Raw genomic sequence first — 13,986 nt, forward strand, 5'->3', positions numbered from 1 at the left:
GCATCATAGAAAATGAAATTACTTGGTTTCCTGATTAGAGCAGTGTGCTTTATTCACCCTATGGTTTTCTGGCAGTCTAAATGGCTGCCAATTTCCCCCTTGTGCTGTATCTGTGAAGACAAATCCGCCCTCTGGTGCTGCTCAGGTTACTCAGTTTCTCACAAGATACCTTGCTCATGCCCGTCTTTTTCCCATAGAAGCCATACTATACTTTTTTTTATGCATTTCTCGCCATCCCTCATGCTCATCCACACCTTTCCTTCCTCTTCATTTGCATGTTTCCATGTCAGTTTTATCACCTCTTTATCTGTGTCTCACTCAGCTCTTTAAATCCCCTTCCTCCTCCTGCCATTTCCTTGTCTGCACTTCTTTGGAGTGTGTCTTTTATATCTGTGCCTTCTCTGTTTTATTGTTGGAGCTTTTTCTCTCTGCCTGTCTGTCCCCTGTTTCAATTATTCTACCTCTGTTGTGTCCATGCAGTTTTATTATCTCTCTCTCGTATTCTCTGACTCCTTTCACTCTCCCAGAGCGTTACCTACCAAATTTTGACTTCCTGATAGTGTTTGTCTGTGATGGATATTTCACTGCTACAGGTGGCTGCCCCTTACTACATTGAGAGTTTGTCGTCATTCACTGCAATGTAGAGGATCAGAATGTTGTATATGGCCTTTAATGGCTTCTTATACAGTAAAATAGGAGTGTTAGCTTGTTTTATTAAAGTAAATATGGTTTTCTTTGCATGGTTTAAAAGTCGTCTACAGTACTTCCTTTAGATGATAGGTAAGTGGTGGATGCCACAGCACACATTGTCGTATGCTTGTTGAAAAGCTAGTAACAGAAGACTATAACAATGCTTTTTGTGTATGCAACATGACTTTTTTAGTCTTCCCCTGAGCAGCAGAAAAGTGTATCCATTTGTCACCCCTTCATTTATAATTCAGATCTGGTTACACTGCCCTGGATTTCTTTCCGAGACGTGTCATTTTTAACTTGGCCTGACCAGATTGAGGTTTAGTATTGGTCTGGCTGTCCCCACCCCAGCCATTTATCTAACCTGTTTTTGAGAAAAGCTTCAACAGCATTGATTTCTCTCTGATATGTCTTCTGCCCCACGGTAGCATAGTGGTTAACGCTGTTGCCCCACAACAAGGTCGCGGGTTCGGTTTCCGGGCCTGGCGCCGTTCTGTGTGGAGTTTGCATGTTCTCCAAGTGCTGAAAGATTACCTTTGCCTCTGCTAACTAAACTTAGGTTAGTTTAGCTCAACTGTCATCTGCTGGTTTGCTTCGGAAGGAATTGAAAGCAGCGAATTAGGACATTAGCCCAAGGGATAGTGATTACTGGTTTTTAATAGGTTCACTGCTCCGTAATGATGATTGCTACTGTTTGAGTGATGACATTGATGTTGATTTTGGTTGCGATAATGATAAGATGCAGTAAAATGCATGTTATTACTTTCATCAGAGTCTGTAGGTGGTTGTGTATGTATAAATGAGCCGAGGGGACTGAGAACTAAGGAGAAACAAGCATCATTTTCTTCTGTTTTCATTACACAAGTTTCATACACAGTGAACACACATCTCACACTCCTCAGGGAATACTGATGAAATAACACTAACTCTCCCTCTCCATCCTTCCCTCAGTGTCTCTTCAGGACATTACCATGAGAAAGGCTTTCAGGAGTTCCACCATTCAGGACCAGCAGCTGTTCGACCGCACGTCACTGCCCATTCCACTGCAGGAGACCTTCCAGACCTGCGAGCAGCCACCGCCCCTCAACATCCTAACGCCATACAGGTCTGACTCCAGTTGACAATTTTTGGTTGCCGAAAAGACTTTCAGATCTAAGGCTGCTGCAAATTTTCATAAGCATAGTGGAGGGGTTTAAAAAATTTGCAAATGAAAAATTTAAATAAAATTTTAAAAGGAAAACCTTATTATTGCAACTACATCAGCCTTTTTTCAGAACAAGCTACGATTCGATTTTTACATTTTTTTTTTTACCTACATTCATGCTTAGTACCCCACCCCCCAACTCTAGTGTTTTATGTGTCTCTGACTCATACGGTTGAAGAGTGTTTGAGGCCAAACACGATATCTTTATTTTCTGTATGTTTATCCATGTACACATGCACTGTAAGGAGACAGGTGGGGGTGTAGGTTGGAATATTTAAATCTGTTGTGGGTATGTTTTTAACTTCAGAGCACTGACATGGCCTCAACCAAGCATGTGATCATGTGAGGTTTTTTTCCTCATTGAATTACTGATTCTCACTGCACTGTTTTGTCCTGGCTATACATTTAGTTTTTATTTAGACAGGCTTTAAAAAATTAAGTTGAAGTCGACATTAATAATTTACATTGTTTACCTAAAGGTTGGCTGGAGTTGCTATCACTGCCTTTTTACTTAGAATTGAATGGCCATAAGCACATGTTCCACTAATGTGCCACAAAATATGCCCATGTTCTGTAAACCTGAAGTCACAATAGCTTAATATGTGTCAGAAAAGCAGAATTAGGTGGCTTTTGACACAAATAATTGATGCATCACAATTGTTTCAGTGAATCGGTTAACTAATTAAGTGTTTCTAAATAATTCTTTACGTCTAATTTAATTAATATTATGCCAGAGACTGTCAGAGGAAGAAGAGCAAGTGAAGCAAATTATCACATTCCACCCACTTCACGGTATCTTCATCACTTAGTGAACACATTTCAATTTCCTTTTCATGCAGTTATGATCCCAGAGCTAACTGCATTTGTTCATCAGCACTGATTGACTAATTGGGATTATTATGGGTGATGATTTATTCTTTTGATATATATAATTTAATATACTGTATGTTGATCTTTTCTATTTTTTTCCCAGTCCTTCTTTCCCCATCTTACACCTTCATGGCTTCCTTTGCCTTTATGCTCTCTCCTCTTTTCATTTTGTTTATCGCCATTCCTCTTTTCTACTTCCTCCCCTTTCTTTTTTTTTTACACTCCTCACCTTTGACCACAGCAGGAGGCTCAATGTGACTACCACGCTGAGAGTGATTACCATACATAATCGTTTATATAAACTCTCATACCGAAAACACACATGCTTACTCACAAAATAGTGGTTGTCTTTCCTCTGTTTATTTATCCCATTATTTAATTCTATTTTCTTCCCTTTGTTGTGCTGCATATCATTAAACTTTACACTCTTTTGAAGAGTTTCCTTTTCTTGCTGTGTTTTCACTCTGTGTCACAGAATAGTCTCCCAAAGCGTACATTCAGTATTTTTTGGCATGATTGAAACACTGAAAAACAGAGATCCAACTTACATAGAGATAGAGGTAACAGCGAATCATATCCCCATGGCAATATGAAATGACATTTCCAGACATCACGTGTGGGCATTACTGGATAATAATTTCATTATCAAGATAATTTCCTTGGATAAGAACCTATGTCTTTTTTTAATTTCCCTCCCTATCATCACAGCAACATTCCCAACCACAAAGCCTTCTGTAATGAGAGTGAGGCAGAAAGAGTGGAGAACAAATCTTTGATACAACAGGACATTTTTATTATTATTATTCCTGACTAATGATAAATAGATATGACTCCATGAAAGAACGGAGATGAAGCCCAGCAAGAACACAGGTCAGGATGAAAAGAAGGTTAAATTCAGATGTGTTTAACTCTGTTTTTTTTTTTTTGTAAACTAAAGACATTTGTATAATTATATACCCATAATTACTTCCACTTGATGAGGGTTAAACCTCAAACGAGACATTTGAAGGCATTACCCTTTCAATTTCTGAGTTTGAGGTTTAACCCTTAAACAGGCCTGGGAAATTGTGCCAATTTTCCACCATTATTTCTCCAAACAACTTATTCTTTATGCTTAGAAATGATAATAATCAATAATAAATAATAATCTTTTGCAGTCCTTGCATTGAATTACAGTACAATATTTTGTAGGGCCCTTTGAAAAAACACATTGTTAATGGTTTTCAATGAAAGGGGATAAAAGTGGTGGCTATGTGGTTCAAAATGGTGGTGACAAGCAGAAAATATTAATGTTTGAGAGGGTGAGACCTCAAATGTTCAGTGTTTCATTTATTTTATAATTTTTTTTTATTATTATTTTTTTACATTTGAAAAAGAATTTTCCACTCAATTCGTTTGACTGCTCTTTTTCTCCCAGAGATTAGTAACAAGTAGAATGTAATGAATTCCCTTTGCCCATCCACAGGGACGATGGAAAGGAAGGTCTTAAGTTCTACACGAACCCATCCTACTTCTTCGACCTGTGGAGGGAAAAGATGCTGCAGGATACAGAAGATAAGAGGAAGGAGAGGCGGAAACAGAAGGTAAGTCTTCTAAATTACAAACAGGACCCTGACAATGCACATTTTAGTTTCTCTCCTTGCATCAGACGATGGTGTTGACTCGTTGCAGCAATACACTGAGGTGAGGGTGAGCTAAAGGCTTCCTGTTTTCTGTGTAGCTACAGATTGGCAGATGTCCTGCTTGAATAAACTGACCATGTGGTTCACTGTAGAGTCAGAGGCCTCATACTATGAAGTCTAATGCATTAATTAGCCACCACTCCTGGATTAATCAACTTTTCCTCTAGTCAATCATCTTAGTTATTACTTGCAAGATCATTACATCTAATTAACGGGAGCATCTGCTGTTCACTTGCCCCCACACTGTGCCTCCTCTCTCTGCCTCGGCACACACACACACACACACACACACACACACACACACACACACACGCACATGCAGTCTGATTAGCTCGTGTGTGTTTAATTTTGATTAACTCAGACACACACCAATTAAATTAAAAGAGCTCTTTCACTTTCATACGGTGCTCCTCCACCAAATGCAGCACCCCCCCTCCCAGCCAAGGCCCCATATCCAAAATAGAGGGGTTTCCCACCCTCAGCACCAAGAGCTCTAATCAGCACCAGCTTGTTCTTCACTCCGTGGGAAACGGGGCATGCTCCACATTTTGCTCCCCTGCAGTCAATCAAAGCTTATTGCAGCCATGGCAATGAGGAATAAGGAAAGTCATTTTGCACAGACGGTTCATATGAATGAACAGAATGTAATTTGTTGATTATGAGGTTTTAATGTTTGTTGGAATGGCGCAGAGGACATAGGGCTGGTTTAGCCAAGAATTATTTGGAATTGAATGATATTTATGTATTGTTCCATAGTAAAATTTTCCATCAGCAAAATAAACATACAGAGGCTTTGTTTTAAAACTAAAATGTAAGACAAAGGTTATTTCCAACAGTAAACAGGCCTTATTTACTTCACGGGGTTTGGTTGATATGATGGCTTGTAGCCAAAGCTCATTCTAGTGATTTTGTTCTAATTAAAGCCCCGGGTGGGCTCAGCTTGTAAAGCCTTGCTCTTTTCCCTCTTCACCACACTGGCAGTTAAAGAGACCCCATGGAAAGGCCTAGAAGACATTCACAGGGGGAGCAGGATGGATTAGAGGGATTATATACACATATTTGTTGGTTTGTGCAACCATCATGGTAGATAAATGGTCTGAATGAGGATCTGGGTAAATATAGTGTGGAGAAGTTCTGTGTGTTTATGGAAAAAATGTCGAATCAGTCTTTGAAAGGCTGAGGAGTGGAAAATAAGAGGTACACTCACACAGACACGCACATACACACACTCAAATGGATGAATTTGAGTGTTTAATGCTTTGATAGATTTAAACTTGATCAGTTTTCTCACCAAGTGATTCCGCCACATGATCTTGTGTGCGTGTGTGGTTGTAATTGTTTACCCTTTGTACCCTGCCCTATGACTTCACCAGTAGATTACAGACCTCCATATTATATGATCTGCTACTGCTTCTCAGCTTCAAATCTTTTTTCACAATGAAGGTTTTACCATTGTTGTCAACGCACATCCACAAACAGACAGACATAGGCACTGATGTGCTCAAAATTATCCATACCAACCATTATCCACAAGCACCTGCCAGTCAATCTGAGATTGGCTGCTAGCACGTCTTGTTCTATTACAACAAAGTTTCAGCTCTCTCGCTCTCTTTTCTCTAGTGTTTCTCCTTCTGTCTTTTTTAACTTTAAACTATGATTTTTGGCTCAGAAATTTGGCTGATATTAATATTAAAATCCTAAGAAGAATATTTTAAGATATGATTAAATAAAAACAAAGTGAAAAAGGTTTGAGGCTCAGTGGTAAACATTCAGTGAACTGGTAGCCTAGAAAATAATGTTGGAACTCAAGCATGTCTGCTACAAATTCTAATGTAAAAGAAAAGTAATCAATCAAAAGTTCAGATAAGGAGCTCCTGGCACATCCAGTAAAAAGACATCAGGTATTTTCTGCAGAGAAGTGAACCTTTGTGTAGCTGAGTCTCTAAAGTTTCTTTTAAATTCATCACCCTTGAATCTACTGAACCAGAAAAGGAGTTTTGGGAGCCTTCCAGTGAGCATCAGGAGCAATTGAATTCACAGCGAGACACAGTTCGAGAGTTCAGGTCAAACAGAGGAGAACCACAGAGGAATGACGACAAATAAAATATTTTAGCTAGATAGATAGAGTTTAGGGGACCAGACTGAATGACTCAAGGAAGAAACTGGCAACAAGTGGATTTACTGTTGTTTAGTTTCAATGTTACAAGCAAATGCCTCTTTTCTGATTTCTTTTCAGTTTTTTTAGATTACAATAGCTCCTGTTTTCAAGTACACAATTTCCTTCCATGTATCAAAGGTCTTTTATATCTTTGTCAAATTAATCACATTTAATGATTGATGCCAGAATACTGGTCAAAAATACAGAAAGTATCTGAATCTGTTTCTAAAATAAGTGTGGAGCAACTAAACAAAAAAGGAAGGAATTGTGGGATCTTCTGCTTCTTAGGTTTTGACTCCAGCAGTTGAAAAAAACTTGGGACTTTACTTCTAAATGGGAAATCAAATATTGCAATACTTAAGTATTGATCCCCAAGAATATAATAATAAAAAAAAAAATACATTACATCTGCAAGGGGACCAATTTTATGTGGAATGTTTTTAGTTTTAAATTTTTTTAGTCTTTAGGGGATCTAAGCACTGAAATTTCATTAAAACTAGGAAAATAATGGTTACAGTTTTGACCCATCTAATATATTTAGTTAGTTGATCGAGGTCTCAATGTAGTTGGATTGTAAAAAATGTTCCACTTTGTATTAAACATTATTAAAAGCCTAGTGTCAAAAGGAAGACTAACTTTCATCCACGGAACTGTAATAATTACTGCAAAAAATTGTGTAGCATTTGAAAGTAAGGACAGAAGAATTGCTTGAATGTTGGCAATTTATTCCCAACTTCACCTATCTGCCTATCACTAATAGTCTAAAAGTACGTGTACACACACTTCATTAAAGACATGCACACACAGATTAGCAGCTGGTGATAAATGAAGACAGCACAGGATAGACGGAGAGGAAAAGAAATCTGCAGTGTCCTAAGCTCATTAGTTCCTGTGTTGGCCTCATCCTCACTGGATTAGCTGCTGAGCCAGTCTGAGGGAGACAGAGGAAGCGCCCAGGGATGCACAAGAAAAAGGGGAGAGAGAAAGAGAGAGAAAGTTGGCAAGAGAGTGAAAAGAGGAATAAAACATCTCAGAGATCAATGCTTGAGTCCTCACTACATCAGTGTTTGGGTCCCCTGTGGAGAGTTCCCGTTGGCTCATTCTCTGCGTTTTCTTTCCTGTAGTAGCACTCAAATGGAAAATAATGTCAATCACTTTAATGAATATTAATGCTGTTTTTTCGATAAAATATTTTAAATACAGAATAAATGGTATTGGAAGTTCACAAACCACACCTATTAAAACAAAAAACCTGTATTGTTGTAACACTCCAGGGACACAGAAATAATATTCTTGTGGTGTCTTTGAGCTAAACTGTTATTGTGCTGTATGTGTCACCTGAACATGAATATTACCCTTTTCTGTTGCTGTTTGGAAGTTTCAGATAGCTCTAAAAATCATGACTATGTTTGGGTATTTTGGTCTGACCTAAGGATTTTTTTTTTCTTCAAAATCAATAGCTGTTTAGTCAATAAAAAGTTGTGTAGGAGCTTTTTTACTCTCTAGAGTCAAAAGACTGAAACACAAACGATGAAACATCAGACATCTCCCTGTATCCTCACTGCAAACAGGCACATACAGCAGTAAGCCAAGACTGTTATGTCTCCATAATTTTTCAACTCTCTGAGCCAAATTTACATCAAACCCGCCCTCCCCAAATTCACTCAATCATTTTACCTTGGTTGCCCAGACAACCACTTTCATCCATTCAAAACAGTGAGACGCAGAGAAGCAGTGAGGCTGACACCCTAAACCACACCCTGCTGTGGGCCAGGGCAGCTGCACACATCCCAGACTGCTCCACCGTCAAAACTGTTGCCTTTCTCCAAGACACAAGTATGAAAAAGTGACTACTGTCCAATCACAGCTAGATGCAGCAGCATCTCGGGCAGAAAGTAGACAGGACACTGTCTGCTTGCTTTCAGAGAGGGATTATTTCTATTTTTTGTGTGCAAACATTATCATGTTTTCTTTGAAGCTCATTGCAAGGGAGTCATTCCAGGTGGCAGAACCGCTCATGACAGTGCTGGAGGACAGTTTTTCATTTATCTGACTTTGGGCTGATTTAGCTCAAGTGTGATGAAGTGATCTCCAACAATTGCAATCTGTAGTATAAATAAAAGTAACACCACCACCAATAATAAGAAAAGAAAAAGAATACTCTACATAACACAATCTACATAATATATAAATTTACAGAACTTTTATATACAAGTTTTGTTTAGCATTTACAATGTGAATATAGTGCAATGTTAATTAAAACTGAAGATAATGTGACCAATTTAAGCACACAAAGGCATTAAAGACATATGCAGTACTTTGTAGTGGTCACTGTTAGTATTGTTCCATTGTGTGTCATGGTAGGAGAAATTTGTAGATGCTGTTTTAGGATCCTTTCCTCTTGCTTGTTTCTCTCAACACTTTCTTTATATCCTTTTCTGGATCCTGGTTTAACTCTGTCTAACTCTGTGCAGCTGGAAATGCCTTATCTTGTGAGTCCCAAGAGCCCTGTAAGAGTCCTCTCTGAAACCCCTCCTCCCCTCCTCAGTCCCCCAGAGGTAAGACCCACTACCCACCTATCCGCCAGAGCACCTGCTCCCAACAAGAGAGCCTGCAGCCCTCCCTCCTTCCTCTCAACTCACTACCCCTTTGGTTTGCTCTGGATAAGTGAGCTTCCCACCTCCAACCCTTTACTAACAACCTCCCAATATTCACCTGTCCTGGCTGCATCCCAGGTCTGCTTCAGGGGACTTTACAAATGGAAGCCCAGACAACTTCTGTCAGGCGCTGTCTGAAAACGAGGGGCGGGGAAATGCATTCAGTTTGACAACCCTGTAAATTTAGTTTTATTCAGGACACACCGAGTAGCCTGAGTATATCTGTTGTTTTGATTTTTGATTTTGACTCTACAGAGTAAAACATTGGTAAATTGGTACACGCTTAATGCAGTCAGAGTGATGTAGCTCTGATGAAATGCTGAAGAGCACCATAATCTGCTGAGAGTTGTAGCTAGAGTTGTATCTTGCTCAGTTTTTGGGGGAAAAATCCCTGTAAATTCATGAAATATCTGTTTTGAGAGGAATTGCATACGCGGACAACGAGAAATGTGGGACACAGCCACGGAGTAGACTTTTCACTAACAACAAGACAACTTGCATGCCACATTTTGTCTGGCCAGTAGTTGTTTTCAGATAATTGCACCTTTGGGATGGGAGCCCTACTCAGATACCTTGTATGCCTTGTTGGCGCTGGGTTAGTAGCCAAAATTAACTTTCTGACACACACTAGAGCAGAGATGTAGCAAAATTAACTTGTCTTTTTTAATTGTCCAATGGCAACTTTATTATTGTGATGTGTGTATTGTGGGAGCGGTTTGTGTTATTGTCAGCAGTCGGGGGCCTAGAGGCACTGCGGGCGTTATTTACCTGGTAACACAGATGCAATTCTGCTGAGTCTGTCAACATACACTCAAAATGCAGACATATGTGAAAGTGCGCATGCGCGTACATGCACAAGCACAATAAAAGCAGCACAATCAGTTGTGTTTGTACATGGCCAGGATCTGTAACATGGGAATGCACTCTGCTTGTAGAGGGAATCCACTGTATTAGCCGCACTCACAGTGCCTGCACAAGCAACGGCTCTGGACCAGTTCATTCAGATGAAGGATGACGCCCTAGCAGAGGCACACACAACCTCTGAAATTAGACACATTTATAATAACGATGTCAAACTCACACAAACAGGGAGATGCACTGCTTCTCATTTTCTCTCATATACACAGTGTACCTCCCTCCTGTGTTTACTCGTTGCTTTCTTCCATCAACAAACATCCTCACATTGCTGTAAAACTCTAGACAGATGGCCCTGTGAATTTGGACTTTCACCTATATTTTATCTATCTGCCACCTGTCCTGCCTGCCATCCACCTATCAATAAAGGCAAAATCCCATAATAGTCTAGAAAGCTTTATGCTGCATTGCAGTTATGTTCACTTTTTTTGTTTTTGCTTTGCTGATGGTGCACTTTGATGTTTGTTTAAATACTGCCAAGATGTGATTCCTTCAGGAAGTCAGAGGTTAGTTAGAGTAAAACTAATCTTCTAAATTACATGGCAGATATGCAGCTGAATTTTTGGAGGCTCAGCACAGTTCATAAGTATTGGGTTAAAATATCTGACCTTCCGATGCAGCTAGTTCTTCCTCAGTGGACAGTGTTATTAGGAAACAGTGTAGCCTCAGGTTTGTCAGTTCAGATATATGAATGTATGTGTGTGTGGGGCAACTCTTGGCCGATGCCTCATCGGGGGTAATGGGCCATGATGAATCAGGCCCTAATCAATGTGCATTACCATTAGGATTTATTCCCACACTTGCTCCCAGCTGCCCAGCCACAGTAGTGGACAGACAAAAATCAACATTTAGTCAAACTCGACCAGATGCTGCCAGCATGTGCGCACATACACCTGCATACATTCTCGTGCGCACAGGCACAGACACACACACACACAGTATTGAATAAACAGGGTAGGCCACCCTGGAGGATCTATGGTACATAAAAGAAATTGATTAGTGTTAGTTCTAATGGAGGTGAACTGAAATTATGTTTCTGGGGCCTTTTCTACACTTCACTGAGAAACATTTTTGGGGGAAATGATACACAACAAATCTGTTTGCAGAAACTGCCAATCATCAATTCTGGGGATAATTTGAATCATTGATTCCTCAGATGCTAGAAAAGCCATGAGGAGAAAAGCTGTGTTTCTTTGTGAAGTTCATATATATATATATATATATATATATATATATATACATATATACACATGAAGGACAGAACCTTTAAAAAAGAGAAATGTTTTCGAATGTATGAAATAGTGGATTTGAATTTGGGCCTGGGGACCAAACACAGGCTGGTGTACTTGGAAGCCATTGTGAATGCATTGCTGCTGTGAGTCTTGCTATGGATTTGTTGAAATTAATCCAGAACACCACCATCCTAATCTTTAAAGTAATCTTCTAAAAGAGGTTGAAAATTTATCATCTGAACTTTTAATGTCAGGATTGCAAATGATTGCCAATATGAATGCATAAGATGGCTCAGGATTAATATTTAGTTTACCTTTTAAAATGCCCTCTCTTTTGTGTTAGTGTCCATCTGCATATATTTCGAGTTAACATGCTTGTGTTGTGTGTTTGTTTTGCATGCCATTCTCCAGTCTGTGCATTTTTTAGTTTGTTGTAGGTCTGAAAATCTTTCCCACATATAGAAACACACCTTTCAACCTTTCAACACACCTCTTCCATTCCAGTGAGATCTTTCTGGTTCTACCTGAGTCTTCTGTCTGTTTGTGCTGAAGCTCGGGTGTTATGTGGATGTGTTTGTGGGTGTGCGTGTGTGTGCGTGGGCTTGCGTATGTTGCCATTATGTCCCACCTGCATTGTAACGTCCCTCAGGCTGTGCACGTTGTCATTTTCTGTTTAACAGCACTTTTCTTTTCCCCTCTGTCCCTTTTGTCCTGCTGGTCTCACTGCCCACTCTGTTTTTGCCCCTGTTGACTGTGTGCAGCCGTGTTGCGCTCAATCCTGTGCCGTGTTGATTTTTTTGAACCCCCCTCCCCTCACCCCTGGTGCTTCTCTTGTGGTTTTTGTTTTTGTTCTTGTAGTTGCAGGACCCCCGCATGTATGATCAGGTCTATAGGTACTTAGACCTTCCAGGGCAGGTATGTGAAAATACAGCGATTATTTCAAAACATTGTGTGATTACTGCTACAGCAGCTTGCTTTCCATACAACCCTGTTAGGTGTGTGTTGAAAGTCAGTCATGCTGAAGTCCTGGAGGCATGGAGTGCTGATCAACACTGATAATCAACAAGCGCTTGTGATTGTTGCAATATATGTGTATTCTTAAAAAATACAATTGTAATTTTATTGCTTTCAAAAAGCTCAACGCCAGTGTGATGACTTGATTTGGTCAGTCATTGAGCACTCCCTGTTCTCAAGTTTGTATGACATATTTTCTACTCTGTGAAATGCTTCTCCTTTAAACTGTTGTCTTCAGAGATAGTCCAATTCACTACATATTTTAGATTAACGTGGACAGGGGTCTCTCAAAACTGGAATGAACCGTTTAAGAGGGAGTCTTTTGGTATATGGATATTTATGTGGATGGAGTACTGTATAATAGTAGTATTAGTAGTAGTAGTTGTAGTAGTAAGTGGCCAGAGCAGGCAACTTAAATCAATATTTAAAATGTGGATTGGATTTTGTGTTGGTGTTCTACCTGAGTTTCTTTTACATATGCTGATCATTTTTGCTTTTAAATCTGACTTAACTTTTGCTGTTGTTGTAGTGTAACTGTCGGTCATTGTCTGGTTTGTTATACTAGATGGTAAATGAAGGGAAATTGAACAGCAGCTAATCTTTTACCTTCTCTCTCCTCCCCTCGCTATGTTCTGTCTCTCCATCCCCCCAAACTATCTCTTGTGGGTTTGTCCTCATCACCTTTACTGAACCACCACCTACATCTAACCTTCTCATCCTGCACCATCATGGGTGCCGTCTCATTCTGCCCTCCATCATCTTCCTCTGCCAAAGCTGAAGGCCATAGACCGTCCACAGGAGCCAGAGAAAGTACCACGGGCACCTCACGACCGTAAAAAGGAGTGGCAGAAACTGGCACTGGGGGCAGAGCTAGCCCAGGACATACCTGAGGACAAACACAGAGAGGCCAACGGATCAGCAGGGTACCACAACAACAGGTATGTGAAGATGGAGGCCCAGTTTTATCTCACATCTCATAGATGGAAACTTTCAGGCAGAAAATGGCCATTTGGTGTTCGAGCCAAGTTTCTTACAGTTGTCATGATAGGACCAGAACATACTTCTCGGCAGCCTAAGAAATGCTAAGTGTGCAGCTTCTAATTTAAAATATCATTGAGCTTGGTGCTGGTTGTTGTCCCTTGCCCTACAAAAATAAATTCCACTGAAATGGCTTCTTGAAATTTACAATGCACTGGCAATAACAAAAAGGAGCTACAACAGCAATAATTAAGGTCCCTCACCGGTGTAATTCCATTTATTGTGCCTCAGAGCTCCAGTGCTCTGCTCATATTCAGTAATTTTCCTGCCAGTCAACATGATAAATATGAGAAGATCTTATTTTATGTGGTTTTCTTCAATTTGTCAATGCCTTGAAGAGTGATCATAAAGTCCCATCTCCAAGTCCAGATGAAGGTGGATATCAAACACAGCATGAACCTGCATAGACGGTTCAAGATGCATGCTAAGGTGCATCGCGGACTAATGCACCAAGAAGCCCAACGGCACTGGCAACATGTCATTCCAGTCATTTATTCTTTTTTTTTTTTTTGTGTGTGTTAAAGGC

At 39.9% G+C, this 13,986-nt stretch overlaps 1 protein-coding gene across 4 annotated transcripts in view; it reads left to right on the plus strand.

The window, feature by feature from the left end:
- Window positions 1-13,986, plus strand: part of wasf1 (WASP family member 1) — a 45,406-nt gene that overhangs the window by 27,944 nt on the left and 3,476 nt on the right. For 2 of the 4 annotated variants that reach the window (XM_029496396.1, XM_029496397.1), the window contains exons 4-8: window positions 1,642-1,795; window positions 4,230-4,347; window positions 9,079-9,162; window positions 12,267-12,323; window positions 13,197-13,360. In XM_029496396.1, the coding sequence (XP_029352256.1) occupies window positions 1,642-1,795; window positions 4,230-4,347; window positions 9,079-9,162; window positions 12,267-12,323; window positions 13,197-13,360 (577 nt within the window). The remainder of the gene's footprint in view (window positions 1-1,641; window positions 1,796-4,229; window positions 4,348-9,078; window positions 9,163-12,266; window positions 12,324-13,196; window positions 13,361-13,986) is intronic. The other 2 variants (XM_029496398.1, XM_029496399.1) reach the window with 2 other exon arrangements.

The sequence above is a fragment of the Echeneis naucrates genome, chromosome 24 (genome assembly GCF_900963305.1).
Source record: "Echeneis naucrates chromosome 24, fEcheNa1.1, whole genome shotgun sequence".
Taxonomy (NCBI): Eukaryota; Metazoa; Chordata; class Actinopteri; order Carangiformes; family Echeneidae; genus Echeneis; species Echeneis naucrates.